This window comes from Loxodonta africana, chromosome 18 (assembly GCF_030014295.1).
Source record: "Loxodonta africana isolate mLoxAfr1 chromosome 18, mLoxAfr1.hap2, whole genome shotgun sequence".
In the NCBI taxonomy this organism is placed as follows: Eukaryota; Metazoa; Chordata; class Mammalia; order Proboscidea; family Elephantidae; genus Loxodonta; species Loxodonta africana.
This window is the reverse complement of record NC_087359.1, coordinates 61,812,285-61,829,671: the sequence shown is the minus strand read 5'-3', so window position 1 is coordinate 61,829,671 and position 17,387 is coordinate 61,812,285. Positions and strand designations below refer to the sequence as shown.

The window sequence follows — 17,387 nt, the reverse complement described above, 5'->3', positions numbered from 1 at the left end:
TGTAAGTCTGTATTAGTCAGGATAACCCAGGTAATGCTGCAGTAACAAGCAGCACCAAACATTTCACTGGCTTCAGATAATAATGGTTTACTTCTTGCTCATGCTGCATGTCCATTGAGTGTTGGCTGGGAGCTCTTCTCTGCATTGTTCTCCCTCCAGGTCCCAGGCTGACAGAGCAGCTACCACCTGGAACATTGCGTGTTATTGTAGCAGAGGGAGAAGAGAGTTCTGAGGGTCTCATACAAGCATTAAATGCTCTGGCCCAGAAGTTGCACACATTACTTCCATTCAAACTCTTTGGTTAGAACAAGACAAATGGCTCCACCTAATTATAAGAAAGTGAGGAACATAATCTTACCCACCATGTGCCCAGAAAGCAAGTGGGGAACAAAATACTTGGTTTACAGTCCTAATACTAACACAGGTCTCCATTAGTTGAGGAGGGTCTCTTTGGGCTCACTCAGATAATTCAGGCTTGGCACATCAGTCTTTTTCTGCATGGTACACCTTCAGGAAACAACGCTCTTCCGTTGGGAAGACGGGCGCAAAATGGCAGGAATTCTCAACCCATGATGGATGGACGTGGCAGTAGGCTGGAAGGGCACATCAAAATCTCCTTGGGGGCAGATGAAGTTTGTAACAGCATTAATAAAGAAAAAGCCACGATAGCCCTTAAGAATCATAGCTCTAGAGTGCGTTCTATCAATTAGTCTTACTGGTTAGAAACAAAAAGAACATCTCTAAATGCTTAAGAGACTCCAGCATTGTGCCCAAGTATTCCAAATCCCACAAAACGCTCCCTTGAAAATGTACAATCATGCTTTTATTTGTTTGACAAATACAGTATGCCAGGATTGTGCTAAATGCAAGAATATTCAAATTAAAAGAAGTGGCCCCCCTGCAACACACACACACACTTCATGGGCTTAGAATCCAGCAGGAAAACAGAGAGGCAAACTACCTTAAGACCGGTTCACAATTGTTTGAATGGGTGAATATGAATATGCAAAGTTCAGGGAAAGATAGTAGGGGAGATACTGGGCAGGTTTTCCAAAAGCCAGTCACAGCTGCTTTCTCCCTTAACATCCTTTCCTATAGAACTGAAAAGCAAAACCCCTAATCCCCCAGCATTCCTTGCAGCTGAAGATGGCCATGTGGCCCAGTTGTGGTCAATCACACAAGCCCTAGGTAGACTTCCAGGAAAGCTTTTTTAAAGGGACAGTCATCCAGCTCCTCACTTTAACCACTTAACAAACTTCTTCCTCCCTCAGACACCAGCTCCCACCTGGTGATGGAGCAGATTTTTTTTTTTTTTTTTTTAAACCATGAGGCAATAAGCAAGAGATCAAACGTCAGCCTGCTCATAATGGAGACAGTCTGAGTCCCTGCGGGCATTGCTGAGCCTTCAAACCAGCTCTGGACCAGGTACCTCTGGAATTCTTTTTATATGAGGAACACAAACCCCTATCTGGTTAAGCCTTTGTATTAGTTTCCTGTTGCTGCGGTAAAAAAAAAAAACAAAAACAAAAAACCACAAATTTAGTGACTTAAAACAACACAAATTTATTATCTTCCAGTTCTGTGGCACAGTGGTTAAAGCACTCGGCTGCCAACCGAAAAGCCGGGGAGGTTCAAATCTACCAGTGCCTCCGGGGGAAAAAGATGTGGCAGTCTGCTTCCATAAAGATTACAGCCTTGGAAACCTCATGGGGCAGTTCTGTCCTACAGGGTCGCCATGAGTCGGAATTGACTGCAACGGGTTTAGTTTTTCGTTACAGATCTCCAGGTCAGAAGTTCAAAATGGGTCTCCGTGCACCAACGTCAAGGTTTTGGCAAGGCTGTGTTCCTTCTGGATGATCTAGGGGAACACTGATTTCCTTGCTTCTTCTAGCTTCTAGAGTTCCCACAGCAATCCTTGGCTCATAGCTTCTTCCTCTGTCTTCAAAGCCAGCAACAGCGGGTAGAGTCCTTTTCACACTATAGCTCTTCTAACTTCTTCCACCTCCCTCTTTCATTTTAAGATTTTTGTGATTACAAAGGACCCACTCAGATAATTCAGGATAATCTCCTCATCTCACGGTCCTTAACTTAATTACACCTGCAAAGTCCCTTTTGCCATGTAAAGTAACACAATTCCTGGAGATTAAGAAGTAGACATCTTTGGGAAGCTCTGCTGTAGGGTTTCCTGTTATTTGCAGCAAAATGCACACCTGAGACCTAATTCCTAGGTCTACCTAGGAAGGCTTCACAGAGGAGGCATCCTCCTAAGACCTGAAGGACGAATAGGAGTTTGTCATAAGGACAAGTACAGAGAAGGCATTCCAGGGAAAGGGAGTAACACACGCAGAGGAAAGAGTGTACAAACTACAAGTAGCACAGTATTGTGGGAGCATAAAATGTAGGTACGTGTGGGTGGGGGAGGACATGAGGGTAGGTTAGATCACAGAGGGCCTGGCGCTTGTGCCATCTAAGGAGCTCAGATTTTACTTCATAGGTGACAGGGGGTGCCTAATTAGATTTAGGTGCTGAAGCGCTCACTTTGGCTTTAATGTGGAAGATAACTAGGGGCTGGAGGAGAAAGGCTAAAGGCAGAACAATTGGTTTCTGCAGTGGTTTAGATGAGGGGTGATGAAATGAATGTGCAGATATTCATAAATATTTATGGGGCACCTCCTATATGCCAAGCAGGCAGTATGAAATTCTGGGAGTACAAAGACAAATAGGACACAGGCCAGGAAAAGGGCCCTCTCACCATGTCAACCACAACCTGTCTTAGTCATGTAGTGCTGTTATAACAGAAATACCACAAGTGGATAGCTTTAACAAAGAGAAATTTATTTTCTTATAGTCTAGTAGGCTAGAAGTACAAATTTAGGATGTCAGCTCCAGGGGAAGTGCTTTCTCTCTCTGTCAGCTCTGGAGGAAGGTCCTTCTCATCAATCTTCGCCTAGACTAGGAGTTTCTCCTTGCAGGAACCCTGGGTCCAAAGGATGCGCTCTGTTCCCTGCACTGCTTTCTTGGTGGTATGAGGTCCCCCAATCTCTGCTCGCTTCCTTTTCCTTTTATCTCTTGTAAGATAAAAGGTGGTGCAGGCCACACCCCAGGGAAACTCCCCTCACATTGGATCGGGGAGGCAACTGGAGCAAGGGTGTTACATGCCACCCTAAGCCTCCTTAACATAATCTAACCTTGCCTCATTAACCACAGGCAGAGTTTAGGATTTACAACACAGGAAAATCACATCAGGTGACAGAATGGTGGACAATCACACAATACTAGGAATCATTGCCTAGCCAAATTGATACACATATTTTTGGGGGACACAATTCAATCCATGACACAGCCCCAGGGCAGGAATGAGGAGTGCTCACAGAACCTCAGATTTGGAATGTTCTATTCTGCTCCCCCTAAAATCCAGGAAACACAAACAGGGTGTTGCTGGGGAGTGGGGCCAAAAGGAATTAAGGGCTCCCCAGCAATTCAAAGGGGATGGTACCAGAACCAGTGCAGTGACAGAAAAGCCACCAAAGAAGCTGACGGCCCATTTATTTATGTACATACCTTACCCAAACAAGCCCCAAGGGTCCCCAAACCCAGTTTTGTTATTTTTAATTAGGTTCTGTACAAAATTAGAAATGGGGATGGACATTGTAGTAGAAGGGGCCTAGACACAAAAATAACCCCACCTGATGAAAACGATCTAGAATTAGATAGCAGTGATGTTTGTACAGGGAGTACCTGGGCAGTATAAATGGTCAATGCATTCAGTTGCTGACCGAAAGGTTGGAAGTTTGAATCCACCCAGAGGTGCTTTCAAAGAAAGTCCTGGCAATCTACTTCCAAAAAATCAGCCATTGAAAATCCCACAGGGCACAGTTCTATTCTGACATACACAAGGGGGCCACTAGTCGGAATCGACTTACCGGCAACTGGTTTTAACTGGATGGTTGCACAATGTCTTGAATATATTAAAATCCACTGAATTGTACACTTTAAAAGGGTGGCTTTTATAGCACGTAAATTACATATCAATTTAAAAAAAACTCATTTTTTTAAACAGGGAAAAAAAACCCCACCACTTAGCACTAAGCAGTTTGCAAATTGTGCTTATTAGTTAACGGTTCACAGCCTGTTTCCACATCTGTAAAACGAGAATTGTAGTATTTAGCTCACAAGACTGTTCTGAATATTAAATGCTATAATGTAGGTAAAGCACTTAACATAATGCTTTGCATGTAGTAGGTGCTAAATATATTCTAGTTCCTTCCCTTCCAGGTGCCAGTAAAATTAAAAAAAAAAAAAAAATCATTTTCCCCGCAGACGCAGAATGTGGCATAAGCTCCAGGCAACCTCCCTTCAGACAGTCTTGTCTCTGGCAGACAGACAACAGCAAGGATCAAATGGAAAGACAGGAACATGAACTGAAGCAGACTCTCGCTGCAGAAAGACTGCAGATTTACTCGGCAGGCAGCTACGCAGTGCAGAAACAAGGCAGAGTCTCGTGGTGTAAATACAACTTCCCAGACGGAGCGGTGGTCAAGAAAGTCAGGTGGGCCCAGAGATTTCTGTTTATAATTCCAGTGCGGTTTATGAACAGGGTCCAATTTCCAAAACAGCCAAATCTGCCCCAACACCTGGACAAATCCATGCAGCTACAAAGCAGCCCTATGTTTACAGACAGCCCACACCCACCCTCCTGGCTATGGTTCCTCAAAACCAGAGTGAACCAAATACAAACCCTACACAACTGGAAATTTCTAGCATGGTAAGTACCACAGCGGGGAATTTCCTTTTTCATTGAACTTCTCATTCGTGACTATTCCAAAATCAGCCAGGTCCTTATCAAGGGCCTGCCTGCCGTGTGCCCAAATCTGTGAAAGACGTTATTGTCAGAGAGAAAGCACAAGCCTCGGTCCCTGCTCTCAAGGAGCCAGCCAACCTCTTAGTTTGAGAGCCATGCTTCACAGTAAACATGTGAAAGTCATCGTGCCTTGCACAGAGCAGTGGTTGAACCATTATTTGTTCATTGGGTCAATGAATTAGTAATAGATAGCACAATAATAAGACAATTGTGCAAGTGTGGGGCTCACTCTAGGAACCACAAGATGGATTGGAGTAGTTGGAAAGGGCTTGTGCCAGAGGCTGCTAGTTGCCTATCCAATATCAATTCTTCCATTTTCTCCTTATAACAGAGCCTCTATTTTATTTGAGGTGGCCATATGCCCAGCTAAAATATTACATTTTCCCAGCCTCTTTTGTAGCTAGAGGTGGCTAAGAAGATATAAACAGAAATTGTCAGGAGAGGTTTCCAGGAAAGTGCCTTAAATGGCAGACCAACAGCTGTTGCTGGCTCTTGTGCCCTTCCTCCGTTTTTTCTAATTCCTGCCTGAAACATGAATGTGATGGCTGGACCTCTAGCAGTCATTGTGGACCATGAGGCAAACTTAAGGTCAGAAAAACAGAAGAATAAGTCTGAATTCCTGATAATGATGGAGTCACCTTACTCACCCTGGACTGCTTACTTCTGGAATTCTTTTATAAGAGAGAGGTACACCTCTCTTGTCTGAGCCATTTATTTTGAGTTTTATCATATGCAGCAAACCCAAATTTTAACCAACACAAGATTCCATTTTGGAAAAGCCAGGTCTTAAAGGAAGGGTTGGCTCTGGGATTGGGGAAATGGAGGCGGGAGGGTACCTTAAATGCCAAGAAGAACAAAGGAAAAGACACTGGCAAAATGTGTATTGGCTGAAAGCAGTGGATAACAACAACAAAAAAAAAAACCCACTGCCGTCAAGTCGATTCCGACTCACAGTGACCCTATAGGACAGAGTAGAACTGCCCCATAGAGTTTCCAAGGAACGCCTAGTGGATTCACCAAGGAGCACCTTTTGGTCAGCAGCCATAGCTCTTAACCACACGTCACCAGGGTTTCCGAAAGCAGTGGCTAGAGAGTGGGAAATAAGGAGAAGCCAGATCGTGGTTTTGCAGATGGCAAGCGAGTCAGGGCTTGATTAGGGAAGGACCAGCAACCACAAAGAACTATAAAAACCCATCTCATCCCCAGCAAAGGAGCAAAACTCCCCAGAATCTTGAAGGAAGGTAAGAGAGGAGTGAAAGAGGCAGACTAAGAGGTTTAGGGAAACAGGAAAAGATGTGAGTATGAGTAGGGGGCCTGGTTCAGCCAATTGAAAATTCTTGGGCTTAAAAGAGTAACAAAAATACCATTTAAGATTTACTAAATACTTAAGTGCCCAGTCCTGTGCTATACACTGTACATACAATATCTTATTTAAGCTTCACAACACCTCTATGAAATAGTCCTATTATCCTTACCCATTTTGTAGACGAACCTGAGGCTTAGTCAGGTCAGTAACTCGCCCAACGTAATCCTCACATCCCTGCAAACTGGCTAATAGCATCCAGTTTTCAGACGAGGAAAGTGTACTGTGATTTCAAAACCAGGAAAAACTATGAAGATCCCGACTTTAAAACATAACAATTCAGAGTCAAATATGTAAGTAGTGCTTTATAAATAGTGTCTTAACAGGCAGAAACACAGATAGACCAGAGGATTCGGAAAATTTCAGGTTTGGTTGAGTTTACTATTTGTACAGGAGGAAGGAATTGTTACACAAATACACCTGGCATTCTCTGGTGGCTGGTAGAGAGTTCTTGAGGTGTAGAGGGTGCTAAGATGGGGGGTGGGTAGACAGAGGCAAGCACTGAGGAGCCCAGCTAACAGTGACGCCAATACCAACTCTGGTAACAGATGTATCACGGCAAACCACCAGCTCGTATGCCTCAAAGAGTTTTTTTAATACCTCTCTACAACCCCCCAAAAAACTCAAACCCACTGCCCTCGAGTCGATTCCGACTCCTAGCGACCCTATAGGACAGAGCAGAACTGCCCCATAGAGTTTCCAAAGAGCGCCTGGCGGATTTGAACTGCCGACCTCTTGGTTAGCAGCCGTAGCACTTAACCACTACACCACCAGGGTTTCCTCTCTACAACACGGATCAGAAAAAAAAAAAAAAAAATTACTGCATCACAGCTAAGGCTGAAAATTCATTACTTAAAGTTATTCGGACATGTCCACTGAATACAAGGAATTCTTCCTGGACCAACAATCTCATTAGTCCCTAACGGAAAGGGGAAAAAATCCCATCAGGTTACAGATGAACTAGGTCACACGAGTATCTAATAGGGAATGCATTTCTCATGAAGATTAAAAATAAAAAATACTCTCCATTGGGCAGACCGGTAGAATCTGAAGTTAGAGAGGCATAGTCTCCCAAGTAGAGAAATCTGGAATCTTACGGCTGGCTCAGAGTGGCATTACAGCTGGGAAGTTAAGAGTGTCAGCTTCGTAGACTGACCCAAATTCAAATCCTGATTCTACTACATGCTGGCTGTGTGACTCTGGGTAAGTTCCTTGACCTGTCTGAGTCTCAGCACCATCACCTCTAAAATAGGGCTAATAATTTCTACCTACTGAGATGGCTATGAGGCTAGATGAGATGGTTGGCTGCTCCTGTTGCTCTGATTTCGACAGGACTCACATCTTTATTGTTCTCTGTCTAAAATTCTAGGAAAACAGAGGCTGCAGGATACCATGGGCTTCGACAGCTGCCTTGAGGGTCAAAAGCATGTGAACTTGAGGCGGATGCATTACTCTTGGGGTCCAGAACCTCATTTCTGGAGAGAGCCTGTCATAGATATTCTCTAAAGTCCCTTCTCATTCTAGGCTCTTGAATATTGCTGAGGTTCTAAATACCCTGCCTTGGTCACCCATTTCAGCTGGAAAGTTTCTTCTTTATTTAAAAACCTACAATTTCTACCACAGGATCCAACAAACCAGTTAGCGCCTTGAGGGTAGGTGAATCACCGGTCTTTGCCGTGTCAGTCCTTAACACAAGGCCTGGCATGAAGACCTTGACAAATGCTTGTTGAGTGGAATGAATGAATGAAGCCCAAGAACCAGCAAAAATAAAGAGCTCTGAACCTCTGATCTGAGCCAAGTCTAATGCAAGGAGAAAATGCCACCAATTTAAAATGTTAACAATATTTACTTGGTCATCTTAACCAATAAGCTGAGATCAGAATATCAGATGAACAGTATATGCCAGTCAACAGTTTGCCCCGACTCTGAAAAGCCACTTGTGGGTTTTGCTAGAAGAATGTAAGAGTCCCTGGGTGGTGCAAAAGGTTAAGTGCTTGACTACTAGCCAAAAGGTTGGTGGTTCAAAACCACCCAGAGGTGCCTCGGAAGAAAGACCTGGAGATCTGCTTCTGAAAGGTCACAGCCTGGAAAACCCTCTGGTTTTCTGCTCTGCAGCAGTTCTACCCTGCACATGTGGGGTCGCCGTGAGTTGAAAAGTGTACTTTTTTTGGTCCACAGGGAGCATACACTCACAGGGCCGGCGTATTGCAGAAGAGATGCATAAAGCCCAAGAAGGAAAATACCACTTGAGCCCTATGGGAGGGGTGGCACAGAAGTGTGCCGACATAAAAGGGAAATGCCAGGGCCTCTGCACAGGAGTGCAGTTGTGTCTGCTAAAGGGTGCCCAGCTGAGGAGGGAGGTCTGAAGCTCAGCAGGTGGTCTGCTCATCTATGGGGCTGACTCCATCCAGGAGCCCCATGGGTAGGTGGCAGTCCTGGTGATTGATTATAGCAGCAGATGTACTGGGGTCTGCTGGGGACTTCAGTGATAAAATCATAGTAAAGTACACACACACACACACATGCACATATGTTATGTGCACTTCATGGTCACTGTGCACCAGGTGCTCTGCTAAATTCTTTAAATAATTTATTGTATTTACCCTTCACAACTATCTTGAGAGGCACCCGTTACCAGCTGCCATCGAGTCGACCCTGACTCATGGCAGCTTCCAAGTGTGTCAGAGTAGAACTGTGTTCCATAGGGTTTTCAATGGCTGATTTTTGGGGGAAGCAGATCACCAGGCGCCTCTGGGTGGACCTGAATCTCCAACCTTTGGGTTGGCAGCTTAGGACTCCCTCCTGAGAGGTGGGTACTGCTATTTGAATCAGTACAGCTTGGTGTTTCATCACAAGGATACTGGAGCCAGATTGTTGGGTTCAAATTCTAAATGCTGCTTATTAGCTGGGTGACCTTGGGCAGGGTTGTTGAAGCTCTCCAGGTCTTGGGGGTCTCATAGGTACAATGGAAAGAAGAATAATCTTTGTCTCAGAAAGTTGTCCTGTGATAGAAATAAGTTAAGACGTGTCAAGTGCTGAGAACAGGAGCTGGCACAAAGCAAGCCGCAGTAAGAGTTTGCTTTTCTTGTTATTCCTGTCTCATAGGGACTAAGTTGCGGGGGTAAGTGGTGTGCCCACAGTCTCACACCTAGTGAGAGGGCAGAACCAGGGCTCAGACCCAGCCTACTTTACAGCACACGCAACCTACCGCTGCTCATTCTGGCTCTGCCCCACATTTACCCCTCCCTCCCCCATTCACACCACCACGCTTGTCCCCCACTCCTCACCACACCAACATGGCCTAGTCTCTCCTGGTACCCACCAGGTCCGCAAGATGCTGAAAGGAAGACACTAAAAGAACTGGCATTCTACCTTATTTAAACTCTGATTTTGCTACTATGTGTATAAAAGAAACAAATGCATTTTGATTTGGAGATATGACCCTCCTCTAAGAGAAGACGGTCCTTTCCCAAGGCAAGGAGCACCTATACCTCTCGGGGCCTTTTTATATGTGACCTCATGGGCTCCCTCTCCCTGGAACCCTGAAACTAATGCAAAGCCTGGATTGCCCAATTAAACCGATCTTTGGTTAAGCACCTCTGCATACAGATATCTGGTGTGATTGCCAGTGGGGAGACAGAAATAACATCAGGGCCAACCTAGCTAGAGAATGGATGGGCCAGGATTACAGGTATTCCCTGCTTTTCCGAAGTTCACTTTACGCCACTTAGCTTTTACAAGAGACCTATGTTTTATCTGTTTTTGTTAACCGAAAGAAATCCTATAAGGATTTTCGCTTTTACGAAAAATGGTGAAAAGCGGAAATAGCCGTCAGCGTTTATTTTGCAGCCAGCCATTAAAAAGTCAGCAAGCACCTCAAGCAGCGAGAGGCCAGAGTGGCATCGCCAAGCTCCTTCCCCAGAAACTACACCCAGCATCTCTGCATCAAGCCGCCAGAGCTCTGAACTGTATATACGCCATGTCTACTTTATACAGGCTGTGTATTAATCACATCACTCCTGCTTTTACTATGTGTTAGTGTTATTTTAGGTCTTATGTGTTATTGGGTAGGTTATTTTTGGGATCTGAGAATGCTCAAAAGATTTTCCCATATAAATTAGTGGTAATTGCTTCTTTGCTTCACGTCATTTTGGCTTAAGAAAGGTTTCATAGGAATGCTCTACTTTTGGATAGCAGGGGGCACCTGTACTATACTATCCCAGGTTCCACCCTGCTGCCTAGAAGATTCTAAAAAGCCAGAGCCATGCTAGAAAAAGTACATGTATCATGGAAAGCCAAATATCTATGATCCAGAATGATCTGGGAGTGGGAAGTTTTGAAGGGTTAAAGAAAAAAGACCTATAGCGGTGGTAATAATAATAACAGCTAATAATGAGCCAAAATCAGTTCAAAGCCTTTTAGAAATAGTATGCCATTTATTCCTTGTGAGATAAGCAGTATCTCCCTGCCCTCATGGAGCTTGCATTTTACTGGGGAGAGACAGACAGTGCCTAAGATCCACATGTAAAATCAGATCATCTGAGGGATTTTTGTTCCTTTTATTCACTGACGTAGCCCCATGGCCTAGAACACTAACACCTAGAAAGCGTTCCGTAAGTATTTGCCAATGTTTTAAAAACATGGGATAGAACAGAAAACATCACAGTGCATTGCACATGGGAAAGGTGAAACTTCTGTTTAAAAACCTTGTTTCAGTTATATATAAAGGTGTGTGTGTACTAGGTTGTGAGGTAGAATGTATTTCTTGCTGTAGGTTGGTCAAAAGTTTTGAAAATGCTGATTAAGAGCATGGGCTCTGAAGTTGGACTGCTTGTGTGGCCTTGGGAGAAGTTATTTGAACTTTTTGTGCCTCAGTCTCTTTATCTGTAAAATGGGGGTAATCTCATACCGTTGATACGAGGAATAAATGGCATATTATTTCAAAAAGGCTTTGAACTGATTTTGGCTTATGGTGACTGGAATCCCTGGTGGCGTAGTGGTTAAAAGCTACCGCTGCTAACCAAAAGTTTGACTCCACCAGGCGCTCCTTGGAAACCCTCTGGGGCAGTTCTACTCTGTTCTCTAGGGTCACTATAAGTCGGAATCGACTCCAGGGCAATGGGTTGAGGTGGTGATTGGTGAGTGCCATGGAGAAAAATAAAGCAGAGAAGGGAGCTGGAGAGTGTATGAAGGATGACATTGTGCTTCTTAAACAGGTTGGCCAAGGAAGGCCTCAAGATGCTATCACACCCTTCTACACTGATTTCAGTGGGCTGCTACTCACCACGTGAAAATTCCTGCCTTTAATCACTGCACACAACCCAAGGCACAGTCTCCTAGGCAGTGTGCACATGAGTGAGCATGTGGCGATGCACCCCACACGCTCACAAACTGGGGAGGCTTTGGAGAGAGGAGGCAGGGTCCCTACGTGCAGCTGTTCACAGGCTTTCTACACAAGCTTGCCCTGCAGAGGGGCCAGAATGGGGACTGACATACAGCCCAGGCACCACTAGTCAAGACTGTGAGTGCCAGATGCATGCCCTGGCTGGGGGTCTTCAGTCCAGAGGGAAGAGAGCCTTTTTGTCACTGGTCTATCCAGAGGGAACATCTTTTGCAATTCATTGGCCCAGAGGGAGCACTGATTTCTAATTTGCATAAAGGTGCCCTATGCGCTAGCGCCTCTCCCAAGGGAAAATTCAGTGCAGTGGGCACACCTGGCAGGGTGATTGATGTGGGCCTGAAGCGAGATGGGATTGGAGCCAGCCCTGAAGCAGCTGGGGCCACTTGGGTAACCTCCACTGAGGGCATTTGGAACTTGGCACTAGAGTGAAATCTTTAGGCTTTTCCTTTAAGTTAAAGGGGCACATTAAAATGTTACTAGCATGAGCGGCAAAAACATTACCTATGGGAAAAGCAGTCAATCTCTGCTAATGAATAAGTGTAATTGATCAAAACAGATGACTTGATGGACCTTCCAAATGTGCTTTTAGCAAAGTGGGCAGTTTTTCACTCAAATGCAAACTCAGCCAGATAGGAGGTAATAATGGAGATGTTGGAACAGCCCCAGCGTCAGCAATTGTTTTGGTTCTCCTTCACTGAGCAGGAAGGCACCTTAAGTTCCTGGTCACAGCTTGACCCAAAGAGACACCAATTTATGCTTTCCCTGTGGTTGAGGGGACCTTGACAGTCCCTGGGAGCAGCAAGATGACAGTCACAGGTGACAGCACACCCCTATCTGTACTTTTTGCCCTTAGCCCCATTCCCACTCCCCGACCTATGAGGATTGGGTGGCTGGGAGACATGCAATTCAATGCATCCATCCACTCATGCAATAAACATTCGTTGAGCACCTACTGTATGCAAGGCACTGTGCTGGGCACCACAAGAAGATTCAAAGATGACTAAGGCCAGGCTCCCTCCCCAGGGGAGAGGGGTAAAGAGCCCACGGTAGGAAGCATCAACTCTTTCTGAGCTTCAGTTTCCTCCTTCATCAAATGAAGGCCCTAGACTAGACATGATCTCTATGCACCAGGCCAACTCAAAAAGTCTAGGCTTCTAGGCCTTCTCTTCCAGCTCAGGCTGGTAGGAAGCTGACAGATGATGGTGCAGCCTTCTAAGGAAGGGGGGAGAGTCAGCAAAAGGGGGGTAAGGATTATGTACCTTCTCAGAGTGTGAGGCTGGTTCAGTTTGGTCAGAGCACAAGGTGCAGGCAGGAGGAGCCCTTAGATAAAAAAAAAAATTCAGAAAATTCAGTGGAGCCTTAGACTTCCACACCAAGGAATCTGGGGGAAATGGGGAACCATTGAAGTCTGTGAAAAGGATAAGATCAGTGCGGTGCAAAGGAACCTGGCAGCGCTATGGAGGGTGGCCTGGCACCGTGAGTGGAGAGTGATGCTGCAGTAGTCAGAGCAAAAGGGCTGAGGCCTGAAAAGAAAGATTCTTCCCATGGTCTGGCGAAGTGGACCATTCCGTCACTCCCTGCCATCCCCCTCCCTGACTCATTGCTCATTTTCGTAAACTCGCACAAGTCAAAATTACTTTGCACTGTCTTTTTTTTTTTTTTTTAATTCCACAAGTTGCTTCAAGGTAAACAGGTAAATTTTATTCCCTTTCTTCCCAGGAGCCTCCAGTCAACTAAGGAGGGGTGTAGGCGGTGGCGGCAGCCCCCAGAACGCGCGGGCCGGAGATCTAGAGACGGGTGCGCCTACCTGCAGAGGAGACGTCCTCGTGGTCGGAGCTGTTGTGGCTGCAGTCGCTGACCCTCTCGGGTGAGCTGTGGTAGGGCGAGTCCCGCTCCGGCACCCGCAGAAACCTCTTGCGCCGCCACTGGGGGAGGTGCTCGCGGGCCCCGCGCCGGGGGTGCTCCTCCGAGGCGGAGTGCCCGTCCTTGCCCTCGGCCTCCAGCTGCTCCAGGTCCCGGCTCCGGGGCCGATGTTGCCGCCGGCCCCCGGGCAACAGGCGCAGCCAGCGATGGGGGCTGCACGCCCGCGCGGGTCTGTCGGTCTCATCGCCGGTCCCGAACTGGTAGGGGGTCGTGAGCGAGTGGCTGAAGATGAATTTCTCGTTCAATTCCACCATCTCGAAGTCGTGGTCACTGCTGTCGCCCCCATCGTCCGCGCCGGAGGCATCCGGCTCGCCCTCCTCGGAGCCCCGCCCCGTGCCAGTTCCCGAGGCCGGCTCCTCTGCCCGAGCGCTGGGAGCAAGGCCATCATGACCGGGGGGCACGCAGTCCTCCCGGGGCCTGAAGAGGAGGCTAGGCTGCAGCACTTGCTGGTGGATGGCGGCTGCCCAGCTGCGCACCGCGCTCCCTGCCCCCTCGACCCCCGGCCAGGCGGGAAGGTCCAGGCACACGTAGGAAGGGGACTCGCTCTTTGCTGCCACCTCCGGGTCTTTGCGCCCAGGGTTCGGGGGATCTCCGCTGCCGTCCGCTGCGTCCTCCTCCTCGCATGGTGGCGGCGCCTGCTCCGGCCCGGTCGGCGCCGGCCCCTGCTCGGAGGTTCCCCCGCTGCCGCCGTCTCCTTCCAGGCGCCCGCAGCCGAGGTCCGGCTTCTCCCGGGCCAGGGCCGCCTGCAGGTAGAAGACTTTGAACTTCTCCTCAGCCAGCACCTGTTGCAGCCGCTTCAGGTTGAGTTTGCAGCGCTCCAGTTCCTGCTCTATGTCCAGCACCGAGTCCAGCCGCATGACCGGAGCCTCCTCCCCCGGGAACTCCGCCTGCCAGTGGCGCTCAAACTCCTGCGGGTCCCACATACCGGGCGCCCTGTTCTGGCCTCCCGGGCCGGGCTCCTCCGTGCCGCAGCGGACTGAGGTCGCTCCCGGCTCTTTACCGGAAACCCGCGCTGGCGCAATCGCCTGCCCTTCACTTCAGCCCCAGAAATGAAAAAGAGAAAAAAATAAAGTTTTTCCCCTTCCGCCTTCGTGCCTTTTCTTCTTCTCCTGGGTTTCGCCTCCCTGACGTAAGCGGCCACCCGCAGCGGAGGCGGGCGCTTGGGGGCCCTGGGCCCGCCCCGGGCAGGACTCGCCGAGCCCGCAGTCTGCCACCCCAGCCGCCGGGCTGGGCGCCCCGTGGGCTCGGGCGCCGAGAGAGCCGCCGTGGGGTTGGCGGCGCCGGGCCAGGCCCAGCTGGCGCGCCTCGGAGCTGCGCGGGTGGCGGGGCGGCCGGGAAAGGGTCGAGGCGAGGCGCGGCGGGCCTGCGTGCCGCCCGCCCCGGAGGCGCCGCGGACGCCCGGAGCTGGCCGCGCACCTTTCCAGCCGCGTCCGCTTGCGCAGCTCTGGCCGCCGCGGACGGCCTGAGCTGGCTCCTCACATCCAAGCGCGGGGCCGCGCGGCCGGCGGGAGGCGGGAGCTCGGGTGAGGGAGCGCGCGGGGCGCCCTGGGCACCCAGCCAACTTCCCGCAGCCCCGCTCACCGCAGCCTTGTCTGCCCAGAATCAGGGCGGCGCCTCGGACCCAAAAGCAGAAGCTGGGGGGAAAGGCAGTGTGGTGCGGCGGCGAGTGCAGGTGTCAAACGGCGCAGTCTGCCAGCTGGCTGGTTTTCCCTCCGCGGGGTTTTTTTGAGCGCCTTAAGGAACGTGTCCGAGATCACAGAGCAGTTTAATTGGAAACTGGAAATAAAACCTCGGTTTTTTTGAGTCCCTTTTGTCGTTCTCTCCACTGCCCACTAGAGCTTTTCTGGGAAACAAATGGGCAAAGATGACAGCTCTATGTGGCTCCGCCGGAGACTCCCCTGACTTCAAAGCTGAGAGTGCTCCCTTGTGACCGAATGGAACCATGACCTAGACCTGGTAGGGGACCCTTGTCGTTAGTCGCCATCTAGAGGATTCCGACTCATGGTGACCCTATGTATGGGCTGAGTAGAACTGCTCCATGGGTTTTCAAGGCTGTGACCTGTTAGAAGCACAACGCCAGGCTTTAAGCCCGAGGTGCCTCTGGGTGGGTTTGACTGTCTACCTTTGGGCTAGTTGGCTAGTTATCAAGTGTTTAACTGTTCGCGCCACCCAGCGACTCTGTAGAGGACCCCAGTGGGCATCTAAGAGACCCCTCCACTCCACCTCCTCCTTGTGGCCTCCGACAAGAAACGAAGAGCTGGTGAGAGGCCCTGGGCTCGCACTCGCGGTGGGGAGCAGGTGGGGGCTCCCACTCCTTCCTTCGCTCCACATCTGGCCGCACCATACTTTCCCTTTCCTATTTTTCAGGTTTCTTGGTGATGTCCCAATGTCTACCCAAAGGAAAAAAAAAAAAATTTTTTTTTTCCCCTGATAAATTGTCTCATGCTTGCCGGGTGGGGGACCTTATCAGTGATTCATGTTTCCTTCATTTTGAAGATGAGAAAATTGATACTCGAAGGAGCTAAGTGACTTGGCAGCTGCAAATTCCTCTTCCCCCCATTCTCCTTTGGAGACAGGAGCTAAGCTCAGCACCCCTTCTCTCCAGGTCCCTGCCATTCACCTTTCCCCTGAACTATGGAAATAGATTATCCCTGCTCCCACTTTTCAATCCTCTTCAACCCATCCTGCAAAGCTACCAGGAAGATATTTCTTAACCGTAAATGAGACAGTGCCATGATTTTGCTCAGAATCCCTCAGTGACTTGCCATCACTTACAGGATGGAGTCCTTTGCAGGATGCACAAGGCCCTCCCACATTTGGTCTCTGCCTACCTGGCTCTCTGCCATCCTCTCATGCTTTAGCCTTATCAACTCCATGCTGTCCACAAAGACTTCCCAAATGGACACATGCATTTTTTCTCTTCCCTGGAACTCTTGTTACCTGTACACACACACACACACACACACACACATACACACACACACACCCCTCCCTGCTGCCTGAGAAACTCCAGCCCTCCTTTGAGGCCCTGCTAATGGGTCTCCACACTGAGAAGCCTTTTCTGACTCTTCTTTGCGTCACCACTCTTGGACAGGCTTTTTTCTTTGCACTCGTCCAATTTTATCCCAATTATTAGTGACAGCTTTTGTTTTCCCTACTCTCAGGATCCCTTGAGGGCAGAGGTTGCTGCTTCTTGCACAGGGGTGATTAGAGGTAATAAATCATTGTTGAATAAAATGAACGAGTGAATGGACAAACAGACGGATGAATCCCACCTGGCTGTTCTGCTCAGCTTCTCCGGTCGTGAATCACTTTGGACCAGGAGCAAATGTGCTTCCCACAGAGGCTTCTCGACTCTGGAATGTCCTTCCTTGCCAAACTCTGTGTTTACTCATTTTTCCAGTTTCCCTTTTTCCTTCTTTCATTTTTTTAGTTTGGTGCCCCACTGGTATGAATCATCACCATGTCTCTGTGCCAGACTGCTATGCGGGAATGGATACATCTGAAAACACACTGATAGGGTATTTCCCCGTTTGAGTGGCTTCTCAATCCTTCACCTAGTTCCTCAAACTATTTTCCCTTTCACCTTAGCTTCATACTTTGAGGAGACTATCCCTGCCTCCCCAGAGGCAGCCAAAATCACCTTTGTCCACTGGGGAGGACTAAGTGCTCCTCGCACCTCCAGCCAGCCAGTGCAGGGGCCTTCTATCAAATGGAGCCCATAAACATCTTGGCCTCTGTAAGGATTTCAGAATGAAATACAGCACAGCAGTGATGAACGATCCCAGTCAACAGCATATTGATTGGAAGATGTTTCTATGTGTATATTTAAATGCACA

The 17,387-nt window shown here is 48.4% G+C and overlaps 1 protein-coding gene across 3 annotated transcripts in view; it reads right to left on the bottom strand.

Annotated features, from left to right (window-relative positions):
- Positions 1 to 14,650, bottom strand: part of ABR (ABR activator of RhoGEF and GTPase) — a 204,874-nt gene extending 190,224 nt beyond the window's left edge. The window contains exon 1 of one of the 3 annotated variants that reach the window (XM_064271502.1): positions 13,433 to 14,650. In XM_064271502.1, coding sequence (XP_064127572.1) covers positions 13,433 to 14,471 — 1,039 coding nt within the window. In that variant the 5' untranslated portion in view covers positions 14,472 to 14,650. The remainder of the gene's footprint in view (positions 1 to 13,432) is intronic. The other 2 variants (XM_064271499.1, XM_064271500.1) reach the window with 2 other exon arrangements.
- Between the last annotated feature and the right edge of the window lie 2,737 nt (positions 14,651 to 17,387).